The 22,207-nt window shown below is 39.7% G+C and overlaps 1 protein-coding gene across 1 annotated transcript in view; it reads left to right on the forward strand.

The window, feature by feature from the left end:
* The first annotated feature begins 452 nt into the window (after positions 1-452).
* DYRK3 (dual specificity tyrosine phosphorylation regulated kinase 3) overlaps positions 453-22,207 on the forward strand; it is a 32,015-nt gene continuing 10,260 nt past the window's right edge. Inside the window, exons 1-2 of the mRNA XM_063451121.1 lie at positions 453-727; positions 14,624-14,739. Of these exons, the coding sequence (XP_063307191.1) occupies positions 685-727; positions 14,624-14,739 (159 nt within the window). The 5' untranslated portion in view covers positions 453-684. The remainder of the gene's footprint in view (positions 728-14,623; positions 14,740-22,207) is intronic.

A 22,207-nucleotide genomic window follows, 5' to 3' on the forward strand; every position in this document is an offset into this window, starting at 1 on the left:
GCTGACAAGCGTCACTCAGCCTAGCAACCAGCAGCCAGCATGAGGGGGACCTGCCCAGCTCCTGAGGGCTCTGTTTCCCTCCTCCTCGACCGCCACACAGCCTGGCCTCGCGCCCCTCCCTTCCTTCCCCATTGGAAGCCCCCCCCTTCCTTCCCCATTGGAAGCCCCCCCCTTCCTTCCCCATTGGAAGCCCCCGACATCCGGGTTCAGTTAGATTAGCTCCTCCCCCCCGTGCCTTCGAGCTCTTCCTGTTGCCCCTGTATTCCAGGACAGCAGCCCGTGCAGCCAGACCCTGGGAGTAACAGGCTCCGCCCCCGCTTCCGTCAATAACCGCACAATAACCCCGCCCCGTGCCAAGCCCCGCCCTTCCACCCACAGGTCCCCCCTCTATTGCCATGGTTTCCTCCGCACTCCTTCTAGTTGCCGTAGTCACGTAGCGAGTTGGTCTGTCCCCCCGCCTACCCCGATGTGGAACCGCCCCTCTGTGACTGGTTCACGATAACATTCCACTCTGGCCCCGCCCACTGCCTGGCTCAGTGTCTGCTGCTCCCTGTGTCCCCAGTGTGTGTGTGTCCGGCCGGCCGGCGGGTGGAGTCCCTGTCAGCCCCCTGTCTGTGAGCCCCAGCATTGCCCGGGGATGGATTACACCGGCCCCTCATCGCCCCTCTCCCCCCACCGCCAGCCATGATGCTCCTCACCAGGAAGCCGGAGGGCCCCATTACAGCAGGTACAGTATGGATTAGCAGTGTGATGGGGGAGGGGGTTACTGTAACTGTGTGCCATGCGGTGTGTACAGCTCAATGGGGGCTCCAACTACCCTGCCCAGCCAGCACTCAGGGTGAAGGGGAGCCAAGCTTAGCCATCAGTGTGCTGGGTGATCTGCAGAGACTATACCTCCTATCATGCTCAGCCAGCACTCAGGATCATGGGGAGCCAAGCTTAGCCATCAGTGTGCTGGCTACAGAGACTACACTTCCCATCATGCTCAGCCAGACAGGATGCTGTAGTCCACACTGTGTGCCAGGCTGCATGTATTGTGCCCTCAATAGCAGCACATGTACAATGCACACTGCATGGAGTGAGAGTGGATGCCCCCATCACTGCTATTTAGCATTTTTAATGTGCTCACCTTGGTATGTAAAAGGCTCTGCACACATAGCTGTGCTTTACTTATAAAGCCAACACAATCTACCAAAGTTAATGATTCGATAGTATAATAATATAATAATGTGGGGATGTAACTGTGCTAGTTTCGGTGAGTTCCCCTTGGTTGGAACAGACACATCATGTTGGTCCCCCCCCCCCCCCCCCAGAGAACTGGACACAATTACCTGCTTACTGTAGAGGTTTTAATGACAATGAGAAGAGTTTAGCTGAATTACATTTTAATCATTGGGTGCTATGCTGTTTTTACAATTGAAGAACTGGTTAAAAAGCTATAATTTGTGTCTGTCAATAAAAGGTTAACACCCACACAATGGATTAAAATGTTGTCATAAAAGCAGACAAATCCAGAAAATGCATAAACGAAAAATAGCCGTAAACGCAATATTAAAATCTACATGCATGGATATATTTATTATTAACATTTTTTTTTTTTTTTTTAAATCTAGCCATTGTACTCAGTGCTTGATATATTGTAGCATAATATACTCATTTAACAGGGATAATAAATATGCAGACTTGCAGGGAGGGCCTTGTATACCTCATGTACATTTCTCTAATAAGTACATATGGAAGAGAACTTTGTATTTCTATAGGGTTTATTTACTGAAATCTAAATTGTAATCAATTGAAAACCAAATTGGACAATTTTGGCTAGTTGTGACTATAGCTGAGTTGTAATTTTCCCCCTAAATAAGCAATTTTAGCCTTAGATTTGCAATTCAGTTTTCAATTCAATGTTATTTGACATTTAGTGAATACATTATGTGTCTGAAGAAGTGATATACTATGTGTCACTATTTGGAATGGTATGAAACATAGTTTGCATGGTTAAGTAGCTGAGATGAATGTGTCAACAGCCCTTATCTATATTTTAGCATTATTGACCTGTCACCACATATCTGATCCACCTTCTGCTATTGATGGCAGATGTCCAGTAATGTCTAGTTGCCAGTTTTATGACTGTGCCTAGTAATATGCATACACGTGTATTTAAAAATAACATATATATAAATTTGTGTGTGTACATTAGTGAGCATTGTATCGTTGGGAAAAATGTGTTTGAGGGTGCTGGAGACATCATAATATTCCATGAGACTGAAGGAATCATGAATGTCTTTAGAACCCCAAGATGCCATTATTTTCCAGTAGCACATAGTTGACCGTTGGGTATCTTTCTTTTTTATATTACGTTGTTTTTAGGGTTAAACGAACACTAGTTGTCAATGTCCATGTCCTTATCTAGAGTAGTGATCCCCATTGCTATGAAATGAATTAACAAAAATAATAATAATTACTCGTCTTTGTCCAGTGTTGAAACTCCCTTGGCACTGCTTACCTCTCCGCCTCCAAAGACACAATCGAGGAGGCATGGCCTCCTGTGGCGATTGTCCAATCCAATGTTTCTCATGAGCTGCTACGTCACGTGACTGAGTTTTGCTTGGTCTGTGGCAGCGTGAGTGCCTCTTGTGGCTGACAGTATGACAGTCACATTAGGCATGTTAACACTTCAATGTAAAGATTGCCCTTTCTGCAAAATGACAGTGTTTTCCCTTGAAGTGTTAAACGTCCAGGACCACTGCACCTAAACCACTTTATTAAGATGAAGTAGTCTGGGTGACTTTAGTGTTCTTTTACGGTTCCTTTGATCTGGAGCATTACATTATCTGCTGGTTATGCATGTCATGTTTACATTAGCAGCTGCTGCCCGAGAGTGCAAATCCCACTACTCCTGGACATGTATCTTAACAGTGCTGCACTGCAGCTCCACACTCTACTATCCTGTTCCTACCATGCTCACCCTTAGCCATCCTACTACTGGATTAAACAAAACTCCCCATATCTGGTAAACCACACTTACTGCTTTTCCCCTAACACCTAAAACACACACATTCACAAACACTTACCTTGACATACAATTCAGTTGCATCTCAGACCGTACTCCCTTCCCCCATTGGTTTCTGCTCCCTACCATCCTGACTTAGATCTTCTACATAGATACATAAGCAAGTATCTTTCTTCCACCCGATTCTGCGTTTTTATGTTTCGTTTGATGAAATAAACATGAAGAAGTACATAAAACAAAAGCATTCAAGCATCAGTGTTCTCTCTAAAGACTGTTATTACATCAACCCTGTTTGATGACACGTGACTCTGTTTTATGTTCTTTTATCATTTCATATCCCAATGTCCTATGTACTCTGTGATTATACTATTCATGAATATATTATTACTAATCTATATAAAGCACTCGCACCTTGGGTTAGAGTGCTATAAAATAAATGAAATAAAGTGGTAGTGTATAGTGTGATTAATGGAAAATATAATTTTTTTCTAATTTGACCATTTGCAGGACATTTTTAAATACAATATATTTTAACATTATGCTTTACTAACTACGTCTTAAAGTAAAAATAATTTGAAGGCCTGGTATCAATTAACATTAAAAATTCCAATTTTCCCAAAGTACTTTGCAGGTGCACAATTAATGTTTAAGCTTATCTATGTATATTGATATATATTTAACACAACTATTCGAAGAACAGCAGGTATATTGCTTTCCGTGTCTGATTTATATGCCTGTCATAAGAAACCGTATCATGGCATTAATAATTTGCACCTCTATGATTTTGCTAATTTAGGATAATAAGTGGGTTATTTACTAATGTAGATTCTTATTGAATGATGGACGGTACATGGGAAGCTGTTTGTCCATAAAACCCAATGCCACTTTTGCCTGATGGAGGGATTTAATAAAAATCCAGTAAAGCTTTTAATCCTTAGTTTTATAGAAGATTAAGGTAATCCTGTTACATACATAACAGCCAATGTTGATCATTTAACTTGCGTATCACAGAGTTTAGCGATGTAAACCATGTTTAGATTGTCATTGCATTGTTTCGGTTTTTTTTTTAACAACAACGAAAACCGCGCGCATATTATTGCTGATAAATATTTAGGGGGATCTGCATTATACATTTGGGACTACTAGTATCTGTGTAATTTTTTTTGTTAGATGTGCAAAATGTTAAGTTTTTAAACTAACCACTATAAATGTTAGTATTCGGGGACGAGGTAAACCTAACCTTCTTTTTTTTTTTATTTTATTTTTTTACATCTGTTGGATATTTTTATGCACACTTAACTGGTCATTACAGTTGTCCTGTTTATTAGAATGCAATGCCCAGCAGAGATAAGTAAATACCCTTTCACCTCTGCTGCTTGAACTGGACACAGACTGTCATGGACCCATGGTTCCTCACACCAGTGGAATTATTTATAGATATACTGAATTAATTGTGGCCCGTGCTTTAGATAGAGATGTTTCTTCTATAGTTAAAATAATACCATAATCCTCCTCTCTGACATCTGCTACTGATAAAGTGGAAAAATAAGATTCAGAGTTATTCACAAATGTGTTGGGGATTTTAAAGTGAATTTTACATTTTAGAACCAAATGACTGATTTGCAAATATTCTCAGTCAGCTATATTTTAATTTTAGCTATTTTACCCTCAAACTGGAAGCTCATTTTGAATTCTTGGTAATGAACACTTTGGTGAACATCCTTGGATTGAATTATACTATTTATACACAATTCCTACACGTAAACTTTCTCTTATGTTATGTTTTGAGCAAAAATGAGTGTTTGCTTCCTGCAAAAAATGTTCAAAAAATGTCATCCACATAACAATGTGATTACTTTATTAAATATACTACTAATAATATGCAGTAACAGAGCATCTACAGGTCTCTGTTTTAAGTTAAGTTAAGTTAAGGGGCCTTCTTGATCCTCAATAGTTGATTGTTTTCTTGGACCTGCTTTTTGTTAGTCTGTTGGTCTGGGCATGTTTTTGTTTAGTTTTTTTCGTATTGTTAATATTTAAAGTAGCATTGGAAACCATGACAGTCTGGCTAAGGGTGGATTAATTCAACAATCACATTGATTATAATACTTTGGTTATTTTTGCTTACTTGGTGTCCCAGATTGAAAAGACAGCTTAACCTAACGTTTATAAATGTATTTCCCTTTCGTATTTCAAAGGTAAAAAATTAGCAGGGTGCTTCTACAACAGCATCAATATTTTGGATGGTGTCCTTGCTTTCATCATCTTTTTGACGCAGGAACCTTTTCCCATCTACGATAGAGTACACGAAGGCTGCGTGTTTGGATTTATTTCCATGGAAAATACTTTTGTCCATTGTCTTGTACGCAAGAATTGTTTAAATAGTTCTCCTTTTTTAGGGATTGACTTTTATTCTTTCTCTCTCACATATTTGTAATGTCTATATAAAAAAGACTTGCACTCTAGTAAATCTCATCATGAAAATATTGCATTATTTACTTTCATAAACTTAAAAATTGGTCGACACGTTACACCAGAAAATGTGTAGGATCCACTATTTAAATTTTAAAGCGACATTGTCACCCCCTTCCCAATGGGTATTTCATAAAGATAGAATTTCACTTAAACACCAAGACAGCCAAGAGATATACTGAGACAAATTAGGGTCTTCTTTGTCTCTGTTTATTTCATATACCTGACCCTTCTAGACACTGGGCGGAGCTACAGCCATCAAAAAGTGTCAATTCCCAGATTTATCCATGGAAGATCCCACAGTCTCACAAGATCCTCCTGTACTCTCTTGCATGCACACCCTGTGCCTGACCACCAGTTGCAATCCGACATCTTTGCAAAGTCCCCAAATGGTGACTGTTTTGCTTTAATATACCAAGCTGAAGTTTCTAATTTTGCCATACCCTTAAAACCGATGAGCTAAAATCTTTTTTTTTTTTTTGCTTTGTTAAATGGTCAGTCTAAGCTCCATAAGCACTTTAGTATTACTGCAAACTGCATTGTGCCTTTAGCATCCTTGGCCCATTTTAATTTCTGAGAGTGGTTTGGAGCGCCTGCAGTTTGTAAATATCACACAGCTATAAGACATCCCACAAGGACTGTCAATCAGCTGCAATATTCAGGTCCATGTTACCTTATACAAGTATTGTCCCTGTTGTGTGTGGCGTCTGCACACAGAGAGAAAGCTCCGTCTCCTCCCCAAAGGGGATGTGTAGTCTGCAGATCTATCTCAAGCAAAACACAGCTAATTAAACCTTGAATCTGGTTGTGTGTAAACTGATATCATCTGCAGTATATCTGCTCCATTCATCCATACAGTTTTCAGGTATTTATTTTTTTTATGCATTAGAATGTTCTATTTTTAGCTTTTTAATATTTTGTTGTGAGAAATATTGGTGCATTTCCTAGAAAACTGTTCTAGGAAAAATATTGGGTGTGAATTCTGTTGGCGCACACAACAAATGTGAAGTCACATTTTCCTGGACAATAGATCAGTAATTTGTTTTATTTGTATTCATTTATTTATAAATACCTGATACAATCAAATCAGGATGATAGCGTTAGGAATGCAGATATGTGTATATCTAAATTTGCACGTTTCCCATGATTTCCCATGATTCCAGCTTTTTTGTTTTTTTGTGTAAATATCCCACAGCAACATTTTCTCTAGTTACCTGGATTTTAAGTTTGCTTGGATTTGTTTAATAAATTTTTGTATAAAGAGCTGAAAAACATCACTGTTCCATTGTTTTTATTTTATTTTAATTTGTCAGTAGGTTATGTCTTCATTTATTGTTTTTTTTTTTTTATAAACTTTTTGAAAAATTTGTCAATAAAAAATATTAGAAGGGGGGGAAAAACCCACCCATCACAGAAGGTTAACCACAAGGGATGGTAGTTTTGTTATTCATTTACTCCATACCTGATTTATCCTCACTTAATCTTTTTACATAGAGTTTGATAAATAGAAATTTCCAGTTGTATTTGTCATGCAAAGTTAAAATACAGTGCTGTTGTCCGTAGAGCTTACAATCCTATTGTAAATTGCCAGACGTTAAAAACTGAGCAAGCTTTCAAGCTGTATTTAATCCATAAAATTGATCTTTGTTGAATATGTGCTTTTTCAGTATCATATTGTGAAATATTAGTTAATGTTGAATGGATACAGAATCTTGGAAGCTCTTTAATTGCTGGACACTTTGCGTGAGATTTTGTACACAGATGTAACGCGTTTTATTTTGACCTTTCCTCTGTTCTGTCCATCTCACCGATGCCTTAATTCGATGTGACTGTGCTGGCAGGAATGTTGTGTAATTGTAATAAGGCTCAGGCAGTCATGCAGGGTTATTCACGAACATGAGAATTTCAAGTTCAAGGCTATGATTCCAGTTTAGCTACTTAGGTCTTAAATTTGAAATTCACTTTGAATTCTCACTTTTGTGAGTAACGGTGAAAGTTTGAAGTCTCGAATATAAATACATTTTGAGGATTTCTTTCAGAAATCAACAATTCTTTTTACCAGACTCTAATTTTATCCCAGAGAATGTGGTCTATCTTCTCTTTATTGTTGTCTGAAGATTTCATAAATTCTTTCTACTATCGAAGCACGCATGCTGTCATGTATATTTTGTATTTGATGGGCTTCTTCCTGCATGACATAATTCTTTTTGAATAACATGATAGAGAAGACAGCTGAAAGTGGTATGTCCAACATTTTGCAGAACTGTATCAATAAACCCTTTCATTTCTTGGATTATTAGTCTGTTGGCAGGATTAATCACATGCATGCAAATATCATGTGCAGAGCGGATTTAACAATAATCATTGGTAAGCAGGGCAACATTAATTCTTGCTGTATATAACATATAAAAAAGATTTCTGCCATGGAACACAGAAAGAGATTAATTAAAAGTATGAATATTGGCCTTCGACATGCACCTGCATTCCTAAACATTCACATTTAGAACATTCACGAAAAGAGCCCTTTGTCCAGTTCAACTTGAAGGTCCATTCCATTTCCATCTTTTGTTATTTCCTATTCCTGTTAAATTTGTAATATCATGGGTAAGAGTTGGTAGCTCCATCGTTAATGTGAATCTGTCATCCACAAATGTGATTAGGCCATTTTTTGTTAAATTAAAGGGTTACTCTGTTACCAGTGTTTTTCCATAAAATATAATTTTTTTTGTTTGTAGTAAGACCTGTGCTTGTCCACCCTACCTCCAGTGCCCTTCAAAATAAAGCGGCTTAAACGCACCTCTTTTCCATTGCCGAGGCCGAATTCTAACTCATCCTGATCCTTCTTGGCTGACATCACTTCCCATTGCTGTGCGTGCTGGCGTCAAATGTCAGTTTTGCACAGAATTGGCAGTAGCCAGTTTGGAAATTTGTTCTGGGCTGGCTAAAGATGCTTCTGGAAGTGGAGTTGTACCTCTGGCAGCAAAGGGGTCAAACTCCATATGTGCAACATTTCAAAGTGAGGCATTGCTCATACAGACTCCAGGCAATATGACCAATTCAAATCAGTGAAGTGGTAATGGTGCTTCAAGTAGTGCTACAAGCACCATAAATATCTGCTCATTGCAAATGTTTAAATGTAAAGAGGTCCATGTGCCTGACACGTTTCCCTTTTATGTCAAAAAAGGAACAGCTGTTCCTTCCATTTTCCCATGCCCCAGTATACATTATTATAGCACTTGTTGGGGTGAGTAGTATATAAATCACAGTTGTCGTGGCAGCACTTTAGCGTGCAAGATGACTTCACTGCTCACTGATGGTCCAGCTGTGTTCTGGCGTTCCTTCCATAGTTCCATGTATGTGGCCCCTTGGGAGATATTTTACATGGTATGTTCTGTCCTTGGCTAAGTTGCATGTTGGTATCGGGTTGTGCGTGAATATTATCTTTTAATTATGTTGATCGATATTCACTCATATTGTAAGTGGGAAAAATAATGCATACCTAAAGGTTAATTATTTCTAACTACCATCATTAATGTGAGGCAAATGTATCAATCGATGAACTCCTATCTGCTGTTAGTATAAAGGACCTTTCAAAATAAACAGAAACTTTAGTTGTTGCCATAGGAGTCTGCTCGTCACAACACAGTTTTGAGCAGTGAATCATGCAAGAAAATGACAGGTATCTTATACAGTACAAACTAAAAGGCTGACTTGTATTGCCAAGCATGCTAGAATATAATAACTTAAAATTACAGGCTCTCCTACATTGACAGACTATGTTAGATTTTTGTAGAGCGCTTTTTACATTTTATTTAAGAATTTTTTTGGGTGAAAGTGAATGTCACAATGTATATTCAGTAGTTTAGCATTTTTTTAATTATACATTTAGTCAACTAAAGTTAACATGGCAGTAGTTGTACATATGTGCAGCAAGCTGACATTTCTACTGGGGATGCACCGCACGTTATACCATTCATATGTGCACTGCATATTTAACTGGGTTCAATAAGACTTTGGATTAGATATTTGTTCCTGTTCTTGGTTTCAGTCAGCTGCCACTGCAGCTAATTCAAAAAACTATTATGCAAGTATTTCAACATACATGGTTATTCACTAAAGATTTTAATGTGAATTTAAAATTTAAGGTGAAAACAATTCTCCCAGTCCTTGATGCTTTCAGTTTAGCTACAGTGGCCTTGAAGGGACACTATAGTTACCAGAACTACAGCTTAATACAGGCATTGTAATGTAAACACTGCTAATATACTGTCTAGCAGTAACTCATTAGTGGCAGTAACTCACTGGTGGCAGTAACTCAGTAACCCACTTGAGGGGCTTCCTGAGTCAGTGTTGCGCAAACGCTCCATGGTTAGAATGATGTGTTTGTGTTTCTAACGTTAGTGTTCCTTTAAGTCCAAGGTCGCTTTAAGGAGCATGTGTGATCAGCTCTCATTCGTTTCTAGGAGGAAAACCTGTCAACATTCATGTTATAAAGTAATAAGTAGGAGAAAACCAATTAAATGTTGTATTGTTGTAAATTGATTGATTAACATTGTATCTGTATTATTATATACTGCATCACCATATGCCAACCTAACAATTTTAAATATTCTCCAAATGATCTAGGTCATAAGTGCTATGGGAATACACCATTCCTTTTCTCGTTGCATATATTTTACACATATATATTTTTGTAGGCTCTACATTCTCACTTTTATACTATCACTTTAAAAGTTATGTTAAGAACTCCATATGTGCAGCATGTACTTGCAAATGCAACAGGAAGTAAACCGTGTATGTTACAAGAATTATCAAAACATTTAAAAATCTTAGCATATGACAAATTTTAAGGGAATTTATATCATGTTCTCAATAGTCAAGATATGTAACTGTTAACATTTTTTTAGTTAGTTTTTTAAAATATTTTTTGGCCCCCCGCTTTGTTTTTTTATATTTTATATAGTGCTCCTTTAAGAGTATCCTCGTAAGTGTGTCAGCCAGAAGTTCCAGCCTGTTAAATTCTAGACTTTTGATTCTAGCCAGGTTATTTTTAGGTCCTTAGAATTGTTGATAACCAGTGTGGCAAAGCACTAATGGTAATTAACCTTATTGTTCAATGAATGTATTTCACAACCAGTGCACTCCCATTTATAAAAATGCGTGCGTACAACATTGCAAAGTGCAGGAAGTTCTACTGGCCTTAACAATGAAGTTGAACAGCTCACAGTAGTTTCCAGAATTTGCTTTATTGAATAGGTTATCAGTGACAGACATCATGCTGTTGACAATTGTGTTTTTAGCAACAACTATACCATTTTACATACATAGCTACTGGATGCAATAACAATCACTAATCAAGTCCCAATTCACCATTTTCTGGATGTTTTTTTTTATTAATAATAGAGCATTGGCCCATAAAAACACTGTCATCGGTATAGTGTACTAGAAGCAGAATTTAATAGAATTGTTGTTTAAACTAAAAATAACCCTTAAAAATGATGTAGCAGCAAGAAAAAGAAAATATAAAATATTTTATAACAAATGTGGAGTGGAATACATTAAGTAGTAAGTGTGTGTATGTATGTGTGTGAATATAAAAATATATATATATATACTTGTAAAAACAAAAAACAATGTACCGCTGCAAGTGAAAGAGAGAGAGTAGATACTGTTCTCCGGTACAGGAAAGGCCAAGAGGCTGGAGTAGGGAGATGTGGTAGGTTAAAGGACCACTATGGTGCCAGGAAAACAAACTCGTTTACCTGGCACTATAGGGTCTTTGGGTCCCCCCCCCTCCCCCCACCCCCACCCTCAGGGTCCCACTCCCGCTGTGCTGAAGGGGTTGGAAGGGGTTACATTCTTACCTTTCTAGCGCTGTGCTCCCTCTGTGCTGGGGACTCTCCTCCCTCTTCTGACGTCAACTTCAAACAACTTCAAAAGGCTAATTGTAACTATATCCACTTTGAAACCATTATTAAAGGATCTGTGAGTAGCTGTAAATGTAGAAGAGCTGAAGAAAACGCTCGTGAACTGAAGAGCTCAGTCCTTTTAAAGTGTCGGTAGGGATTACTGGAGGTAGATGGCAAAAGTAGTTATTTCATTTGAAGAGGAACTAAGGCAGAGGGTAAATAAGCCGGTGAAACAACAGGTGTTATAATTTCCTTCTGAAAGCGCAGGACAGCTGGTAGCAAAAAGATAAGTTCTAATAAGTCACTCTTGGGAGCATTTAAAGAATTGAATGAAATGCAGATATTGAAACAACTGCTTGTATCTAGTCCAGGTTAATGCAACATGTGAAAAAACAATGAGAAGAATGCCTGCATTGAACAGTATCAAATAGATGTAGTTTGTTGTAGCAATAATAAAGCAACTAGCTCTAGAATCAATTATTAATTTCTGAGCAGAGTGCGTTAACTCAATGATTACGGGAATGGGGTTGTAAATAATGAGCACCATCTTTGTGCCCGTCCCACAAGGCCTGCTTTTCTCTCCCCGGTGCCCCGTTTTTATAGTGCTTTGGAATATGTGTAAATTGTATTACTCTACTGTACAATAACACATCACAATAAAATGCAGGGTTTATAATTGTATCACAGTAATACACAGTTTAAATGAGGGTATCACAGAGCTTCTAGTAATAACACTATCAAATCCCTTGTAAAACACTATTTAAACTGTCTTTCATATGTTTATCATCAAATTTGTCTAAATAAGATAATTTCTTGTTCTATTTCTCCGATTCGAGTAAATCCGAATCAAAAGATTATGGTGATCGGTTTAGTGATAATGCAATAACTACCCATTATGTATGCTTGTTTTATATTGTAATAAAACAAGACATTTCTATAAACAATAGTCCCCACCCCATCCATTTTGTGAAAGAGATTTTGCATTGCCAGACAGAAGAGAATCCTGCTTTAGCTCTTTGTACTTCACTATGTTTTATACATCAACTCCTGAATTGGCTTTTGATTTATTTTTATTAAGCATTTGAAATCTATAATTATTAGTTTTATTGCATTTAGTCGGCAAGGTGCCTTTAATTAGGCTCCTTCTCTGTTGTCTGCTACCCACCCAGAATCACGTTTACACTGTAATCGCATCAAGCTAGCATTTTTTTCTATACGAAAGAACTTCTGATAAAATTCTGTCACTTTCAGAACTCCCATGATTGTCCCACCATTTGCAAAAGACAGGGTTAATCGAGATGGAAAAAAACTCTCCCAGGATGCATTTTTAGTTTTGTTATTATGATCTAAAGTTTGAGTTTTATTCTGAATGTGCTATAATTCCATTTAGTAAACACCCCTCAGTTGCAAGAAGTCTGGGAATGGGTGACTGTCACGCAGGGGCAGAGACTGCGGACACACATTATGGTGCATGTCTGTATCTCAGAATTTGCTTTCCTTTCAGTCTTTATGGTCACAGAGAACAAAACGCCTGAAAACAAGCAAAAAAATCAAAGCCCTGTACTATTGTTTTCTAGCTTGTCTGTATTTGCCTCTGTACAGCATGCTTCAAATGGGTATTCCAAATCATATCAGAGCATTAGGCTTCCTGATTGCAGAGTTCTAAGTGCAACTCGTGTCACATGATTGGTGTGATGTAATACAGTGGAATATGTGCCAAAGGTCACGAGAAAAAGGGAATGGGGGCCTTAGTTAATATGCACAACAAAGAAGAAATTAAAGCTATTTTTTTAAATTGCATTTCAGTTGCATAAATTATTAATGGTCAGTCTGCTAAGATTTCTTAGCAAGCCCTCCAGTGGAAACATCCCCACTCACACCCCTTAAAGTAAAGTGTCCTTCTGTCCGTTTAGAATGTTGGGCATTATGTGTAATGTGTGTATATAAGGCCTAGCTCGGGGCTAACGGAGGCTAAGTAAGGCAGGCGAGGAGTGGCGCCTGAGAAGTCACACTATTCTTAAACGATTAGACTACCTATGATTGGGGGGGCGTTAAGCCACTGCTGGCACTATAACTATAACAGTGCACTGTATTGCTTATGGAGCTTGGTGTTCCTTTTAGGGATAATTATGAATAAAAGTACTAACATAAGCACCGACTTACATGCTATACATTCATTTTTGTTTGTAAACTAAACTTATCGTGGCTGTATGAGCCCATTCAGCCACCTATAGTGTGGTATAGGATAGTAGAGCTGAGCTATTGCAGTGCAAAGGAAATGCTGAGCGATGGGGGGGAAAAACGAGGAGGTAGGCATATGGAGAAGGATTAAATGGGGATTCCTTGCTCTATAGCCAATGCAAAGGAACTTAGGTTACTATGGTGCTTGGATTGTCTGACACAACATGAGAAGTGTATGCTATACTAAGCATTGGAAAAGTAACTTTTTTTTCTGTAAATTACCGTAAGTTGTTTCTGCCACATAGCAGAGGCTTCTTGTAATATTGGTCTGTTTTCTCACTCCTAGCTTCAATAAAGGGTTATCTCTAAAATTGTTGTTTTACATTTAAATGAACACTATAGTCACCTAAACAACTTTAGCTTAATGAAGCAGTTTTAGTGTATAGATCATGAGTCTCAGGTTTTACTGCTCAATCCACTGCCATTTAGGAGTTAAATCACTTTGTTTCTGTTAATGCAGCCCTTGTATCAACTCCCCTGACTCTGATTGACACAGCCTGCATGACAAAAAAAAACGGTTTCACTTTCAATCAGATGTAATTTACCTTAAACATTTGTATGTCTCTCTCTGTAAATTGAACTTTAATCACATGCAGGAGGCTCTTGCATGGTCTAGCAAGCTATTAACATAGCAGGGTATAAGAAAATCTAAATTAAACAGAACTTGCAATAAAGGAAGGATAAACTTTAGATGACTCTTTACAGGAAGTGTTTAGGAAGGCTGTGCAAGTCACATGCAGGGAGGTGTGACTAGGGTTCATAAACAAATTGATTTAACTCCTAAATGGCAGAGAATTGAGCAGCGAGACTGCAGGGACATGGTCTATACACCAAAACGGCTTCATTAAGCTAAAGTTTTTTTGGTGACTATAGTGTCCCTTTAATAATTACCGTTAGGTTTAAAGGATTTTCTTTACCCATTATACAAGTGTTTCATGCAGAAACCTGTTGGATCTACTCTAATACCATCTTTTTTTTCCCCCTGTTGCAGTGAGATATGGTGAAGGCTTATACGATTCCTATATGAGACTTGACCAAGCCACAGCACAGGATGCTGCAGTGGAAAAAGAGAGCCCCTCTGCACTGCCTTCTATCGGGAGACTTACTGTAAGTAGTACAATATGCCTTGCGACTGTTGTCCTTTTATCATCTCTAGGTTAAAAAATGAATAAATAATAATTTGTTAGCATGCTCTATCTATCTATCTATTGTGTGCAATTGTCTTATGAATGGAGTACGTTTGAGGTTGTGCATACTAATGCATACTAATATAACATTAAACATGCACACTGTTTATTTTCTTGAGAAATGCTGCTTTGTTTAGACAACATTTCCGTGTATCTAGTCTTGGGATTACTTGAATATTTTCCAAGTGTGATGTTTTGCATGTTTCCAATATGGAAGGTTTTCTGGGTCCTGTGTGCAAGATTAATACCTACAGGGATATATGTATAGATATACATAAGACTTACCGTATTTTTCGCTCCATAAGACGCACCTCACCATAAGACGCACCTAGTTTTTAGAGGAAGAAACCCAGAAAAAAAATATTCTGAACAAACTGTCCCATAGTGTTTCTTACTATGGGACAGTTTGTACAGAATATTTTTTTCTCCCCTGTCCCATAGTGTCCCCCCCTCCCATAGTCTTCATCCCCCCCCCATCCCCATAGACTTCATCTCCCCCCCCCTCCCCACAGAATTCATCTCCCCCCCCCTCCCCACAGACTTCATCTCCCCCCCCCTCCCCACAGACTTCATCTCCCCCCCCTCCCCACAGACTTCATCTCCCCCCCCCCTCCCCACAGACTTCATCTCCCCCCCCCTCCCCACAGACTTCATCTCCCCCCCCCTCCCCACAGACTTCATCTCCCCCCCCTCCCCACAGACTTCATCTCCCCCCCCCCTCCCCACAGACTTCATCTCCCCCCCCCTCCTCACAGACTTCATCTCCCCCCCCCTCCCCACAGACTTCATCTCCCCCCCCTCCCCACAGACTTCATCTCCCCCCCCCCCACAGACTTCATCTCCCCCCCCCTCCCCACAGACTTCATCTCCCCCCCCTCCCCACAGACTTCATCTCCCCCCCCCTCCCCACAGACTTCATCTCCCCCCCCCTCCCCACAGACTTCATCTCCCCTCCCCACAGACTTCATCTCCCCCCCTCCCCACAGACTTCATCTCCCCCCCCTCCCCACAGACTTCATCTCCCCCCCCCCTCCCCACAGACTTAATCTCCCCCCCTCCCCACAGACTTCATCTCCCCCCCCTCCCCACAGACTTCATCTCCCCCCCCTCCCCACAGACTTCATCTCCCCCTCCCCCTCCCCACAGACTTCATCTCCCCCCCCCTCCCCACAGACTTCATCTCCCCCCCCCCCTCCCCACAGACTTCATCCCCCTCCCCACAGACTTCATCCCCCTCCCCACAGACTTCATCCCCCTCCCCACAGACTTCATCCCCCTCCCCACAGACTTCACCCCCCCCCCCCCCATATTCTTCTCTCCCATACTGTCCCCCTCCCCTTGTCCCATAATTACTTACCTGTCTTGCAGCGTTGGCCGGCAGCACAGGGCGCACCGCGGTACTGGAACTTGAATTTCATGTTCCGGTTTCCGGCGGGACTGAAAGGAAGTGCGCACTCAGCTTGTGCACACTTCCTTTCAGTCCCGCCGGAAACCGGAACATGAAATTCAAGTTCCAGTACCGCGGTGCGCCCTGTGCTGCCGGCCAACGCTGCAAGACAGGTAAGTAAAGCTTCATATTCGCTCCATAAGACGCACAGACATTTCCCCTCACTTTTGAGGGGAAAAAAGTGCGTCTTATGGAGCGAAAAATACGGTAATTCTGGTAGAATAATTTATTTTGCCTTTCTTAGTCAAGTAAAATGTTTTCTCTTGATCTGTTGCTAATGAAGTAAACAGCATTGCTAGCCATTTCATAGGTCATTAGCAAAACAAAGAGACAGATCATTTAACAGACACCACAATATGTGTGTTACTATGGAGAGTTTGTGTCCTGACTGGATAGTTTATGCCAGAAGCCACCATAGAATGAAAGCTTGTGTATGTTGCTCATGCCAAGGCAACATTTTGTATTTTTGTCTCTTCAGCCCTTTTATTTCAATACATTCCTTCCAGGGTTAACTGTGTGGTATTGTGTAAAAACAAACCCTGGTTCATAGTGTTTTTATACAGTACACATACTCAGTGGTACGTGCTCAGAATTTATGTAAGTCCTGCGATTTGTATTCAACTGTTTTTGGCAGGCATTATAATACATTTTTACAAATAAGGGCCTTTTTTTCTACAGAGCATTGTTATTGTGAATCCGTTAATACAGCAAAAAAATAATGGACATAATGTTGGCTTTTTTTTTTGTTGGCATAGCAGTAAGATGCATTTAAAATAGGTTATTTCATTCTTCCTTCCTTTAATGATTAGAACAGAACTGACTTACGTGTAACTGACCTTTGCATTCTTATTGAATGAGCATTTTGTAAGTTGTTTTTTTCCAGATTTTTTTTTGCTAAAACCAGAATCCTAATGAAATGTTCTGAGCTTTTAAACCAGGGGTGCCCAAAATGTAGATCCCTAGATGTTGTAGAACTTCAACTTCCATGATGCTTTTGCATGCCTTTAGACTGACAAAGCATCACGGAAGCTTTAGTGTTAAAACATCTGGGGATCTACATTTTAAGCATCCCTATTTTAACCCCTTAAGGACCAAACTTCTGGAATAAAAGGGAATCATGACATGTCACACATGTCATGTGTCCTTAAGGGGTTAAACCATTAAGAAATAATGCAAGCTTAATGTTAATGTTCAGGTTTTGTAATAGCCTTTTTTTGTAATGGGTTTGAAAAATTAGCTTTTTTTTCAATGGCAATAATGCAATTCTTAAAGAAACTCTACAGTCATCAGAACCACTACACTTTAATGTGCAGCACTACACTACACTCTGCATGGAGGCACTAAAGGTTCCCCATAGAGTTGCATTGATTTAAAGCATATCTATGAGGAGATGCTGATTGGTGCAGTATTTTGCCGTGCATGCTCAATAGCATCCTAATGCTTATTAGCATCCCTATGGGAATGAATTGGATTGGCTGAGATCATCAAGATTGGTAATTTAGGCTATGTAAGTGGACAATCTGCGGTGGACTTGGGGCGGCAGGCAGCAGATAGAACTACATGAGGATAGAGACAGGAGGAGGAGGGAACGGACTGACAAATCCCGACCTGGCGCACAGGATTTGTCGAGCCCTACATTTATATATGTATGTATGTATGTATGTATGTATGTATGTATGTATGTACAAAAATGAAGAGATGCACTCTGAGGACTTAACAAGTGAAAAAAAGGGGATTTATTCCAGTAGGTATAACATCAAAAATTGACCACGTTTTGACCCATTCGGGTCTTTCTCAAGGTCCTTGAGAAAGACCCGAATGGGTCGAAACGTCTGTCAATTTTTGATATTATACCTACTGGAATAAATCCCCCTTTTTTTTCACTTGTTAAGTCCTCAGAGTGCATCTCTTCATTTTTGTTTATATATTTCTTCAACGTGGGATTGCAAAATTGGATGATTTGTATGAAAGGGTGAGTGCCAAGAATCATATTTTTGTGTGTGTATGTGTGTGTGTGTGTGTATATATATATATATATATATATATATATATATATATATATATATATATATATATATATATATATATATATATATATATATATATATATATATATATAATAGTTTTGAACCAGCCCAACTTCAGTGGGTAAATTGAAAACACAGTGCACACATTTCAGAGATATGTGATGTTTACAGACCAATGTGGCCTTTAAATCAGCTTTACTTGAAACATGTTCTATGGTATTTCTCTGCTGTCCATATCCATCACTATCCCATGTCTCACACTTTAGTTCGCATCTCTTGGCACGGAGAACCGCATTGGTGCAAATCCAGGCATGAGATGTGTTTTTAATTCCTCTGCTGCCAGTGGGGACAGTGCCGCTCTAAATTAAGATGGCTTAGTTGGGCTGTCATGTAATTTTTCCCTCCCAGTAGCATAGGGATAGAAGTGAGCTGAAAGGCAAAAAATCAAGGCAAGAGTGCAATAACCAGAAGTCTTGTCAATCTGCTTTGTTTTTTTTTTGGTTTTTTTTTAAACCGTAGTCTCTCACATGATTGATTACCTTGCCTGTTTCCTTTATACTCAAAACACTTTTACAGTTCTGGCAGTTGTACATTTTTTTTTTAATCCTCTTCCATTTCCAACACTCAGTAAATCCCATCCTTATCATATACACCATATCCCCACCCCTTCGTTGTCTATCTCAATCTTGTCCATCTTCACCTCCCTTTGCTACTGCAATCATATAGGGACATTTAGGATCCCAATTAAGCTGTCCAACTATTTGATCACTGTGCTGTGTGCATACATATTCATAGCACTGCTACTGCTAGGAGACTACCTTGATGACTCAGCAGGGAAATTATATTCCCTGTGATGTCCATGGGAAAGGGAGGATCCAAAGCACTGGAAAAGATTAAAGATGAAGATAGTAATCACTGTAATGACTTAAAGGAAAAATTTCAGGTAATTTCGTAGCACCAATACCATAATCCTTTAGTGATGATGGTCCTTAGGGTTGGTTAGCCATTATAGCATAGCTAGGAATAGGACTGCAACTTTTAAATGTCCAAAAATGATCTATGCACCACGATGTACAGAATAAGCCTTACTGTGGGCACAGTACGTCAAGCTGCCTGCTTAAATGCATGCATTTTTCATTGTACCAGGGGTGTGGAAAGTAAAAAAATAAATACAAAAAAATCTACTTGTCTATGGCAATAAAGCGGTAACCGAAACCACTTGTTCTGACTTGCAAAATAATTTTGATTATTTATTAATGCATGGTTAGTCCAGCGGGGGTTAAAATTCTGTAGTGGTTCAGCATGGGTGAAAACTAATTGGTGTTCTAGTGAGGGGGCCTGGAGCTGCCTGAGGGTCTGCATGTGTCTACTAAAGATAATTTTTTAAAAAGGGTATGAAGAACAGTAGGACTGGGCGGACAGCAGGATACACAGCAGGGAGCAGATTGCAGTTGCTTCTGCTGCTGAGCCTCATGCTGACCCCCCCCCCCCCCCCATCCCCGTCCCCCCCCCCCCCCAGCCTACAGGAGGAGGAGAACAATCCAGGGCGGGAGGTACATCACCGGCTTAAAGGGGCCCCTGATCTGCCTCTTTGTCAGTCTCAGCCAATCCTATGGGGAAGCACTGTGATTGGATCAGGCTACCACATGTCAGCAGACTGCTTGTTTTTCGGAGTCCAACAGCATGAGTCTAACATAGTAACAGCTTCTGGCTTGAATACAGTAAGATTTTAACTATATTTATGGAGGCATGAGGGGCCCAGGGGGGCTAGATGGTGGTGTTAACACTATAGGGTCAGGAATAGATGTTTGTGTTCCTGACCCTATAGTGATCCTTTAAGAGAAATGCTGGAACAGTTTGGGTTACTGTGGTATGTACATCCACGGGGTGCAGACCACCGTAATCACTCTTTCGCGCTCCAGCACTCATTAGTAATTTCTGGACTGAGAGGGAACGATGAAGGTGGTATGCACCCACTGCAGGTAGAAACCACACTCTCTCTGGCCCAGCCACACTCTCCCTGTATCAACAATGCTGTTTGCCTACAGCAGAACTAAAGGGGGAGGGTCTTCCTGTCCTGCGCCCAGGACAGGCAAAATTAATTCCGCGTGCCTTTTGCATGTTATCAGGATTTACTTTACTAAATGACAGTTCTTCCTAAATCAGACATACTGCTATGTGTTTATTCCTAGCATTCATTTTTGCCATTGGTTTCTTTGCAATGGCTGTTCTCTAAATGAAAAAGGAAATTCCCTGTGACTCCTACAATGAGCATAATTCAGCAGTCTTGCCTGGTTTCACTTCCTCTTAACCCTGTAGTGTGTGTTAGTCACCATAAATCCGTCATGCTGTATGGATCTACAGCTTGTTTTTTTTTTGTCTTCGGCAGAATATCCTCACGTAACCCCTGAGGTGAACAGCTGTGAATAACAAAACATAAAAAAAAAATAGATGATCAGATTTGTGAACCTTCCACAAATATTGAAGCATTGCAACATGTTAATAAGGATCTACTTTGCAACTATCCAGATTTCCTCAAAAAAACAAAACTTTAAATGTGTTTTTAAGAATTTGTAAGATTCTATTTGATGAGGTTAAAGTGCAACATCTGTTGTTTTAATGTATTGTATAGGATGAATTTGAAGGGGCACTATAGTCACCATAACAACTACAGATACAGCAAATATCACAGCTTAATGTAGTTGTTCTGGTTGTTCAGAGAAAAGGCAGTGTTAACATTACTGCTCACAGACACCTCCAGTGGCAGTCACTCAGGAGGGCACTAGAGGTGCTTCCCGGGTCAGTGCTACACAAAATGCAGCACTGCTGTTCAGTGTCTTGACTCTCTGTGATTCAATGCATCTTTATGAGGAGATGCTGATTGGCCAGGGTGGAGTTCGGCTCCGCTCTCACCCCGCCTCTTTGGCTGAGATCTTCAAAATTGACGATCTCAGACAATTTAATGCTTTCCTATGGGAAAGCATTGGATTGACTAAGATTGTCAATTCTGATGATCTCAACCAAGGAGGCAGATCGGGGCAGGGCGGTCTAGCGCAAGCCTACAATAAAAGTAAGTAAACTACTTATATGGTGGGTACTGGGGACCCAAATAGTGTTGTGGTCAGGAATGTGTTCACAGTGGAAAGTATTTCTTGGGCATACAATAGATAGGATGGAATATGTAAAGACCTTTCAGTTCTTATGAGTGCTGCTTGCTTACAGGTATGTGTAAGGAATTTGAGTCTGTTTTGAAAGACTGAGAAATTGGCTTCTTAATTTTACAGGCATTTGTGTTTGTAAGTATTGCAGCTCACTCAGTGCTAGTGATATGTGCCTATAGTATTTCTTTCCTTGCTGTGTATTTCTAGCTTGCACTATACTATAATAGCAAGTATTGCAGACTTCTGTACAGATTGGGTAGAGGGGGAAGTAAAGCTTTGGGTGTTAGGCAGAGGGTCAATTTACAGTTGCACGGAAGATGAACTTTGTTTGGCTGCAGGGTGAGACTCCTGGTGCGATCAGTTGGGAAATGTGGCTATTTATATATTGGACTGCAAAACAAAACCTGTCCATGTATACAAAGGGTTAGGGGTAGGACGCATACTTCTAATTCATGTATTCATAAGTTTAAACGTGTGCATAAACACAAATGTTTTGTTTATTCTTTTGAGAATTTGTGTTCCATATAAAATCTATAAATAAAATATAAAATTTCTCAAGTCTATAAAGGCTAGCTTGCCAATGTATTTGAGCCCTATCTCTCTCTCTCTCTCTCTGTATACATATGCATAGGTTTATACTATTATATAATTGTGTATATACAGGCCTCCAAACAGTCTCACTATTGGTGGCCAGGCCCCCGAAATTGCTTTAGTTCCCTGGTGTCCCGCCTCTGTGGTCACTAGGATCATGCA

This window comes from Pelobates fuscus, chromosome 1, assembly GCF_036172605.1.
Source record: "Pelobates fuscus isolate aPelFus1 chromosome 1, aPelFus1.pri, whole genome shotgun sequence".
NCBI lineage: Eukaryota > Metazoa > Chordata > Amphibia > Anura > Pelobatidae > Pelobates > Pelobates fuscus.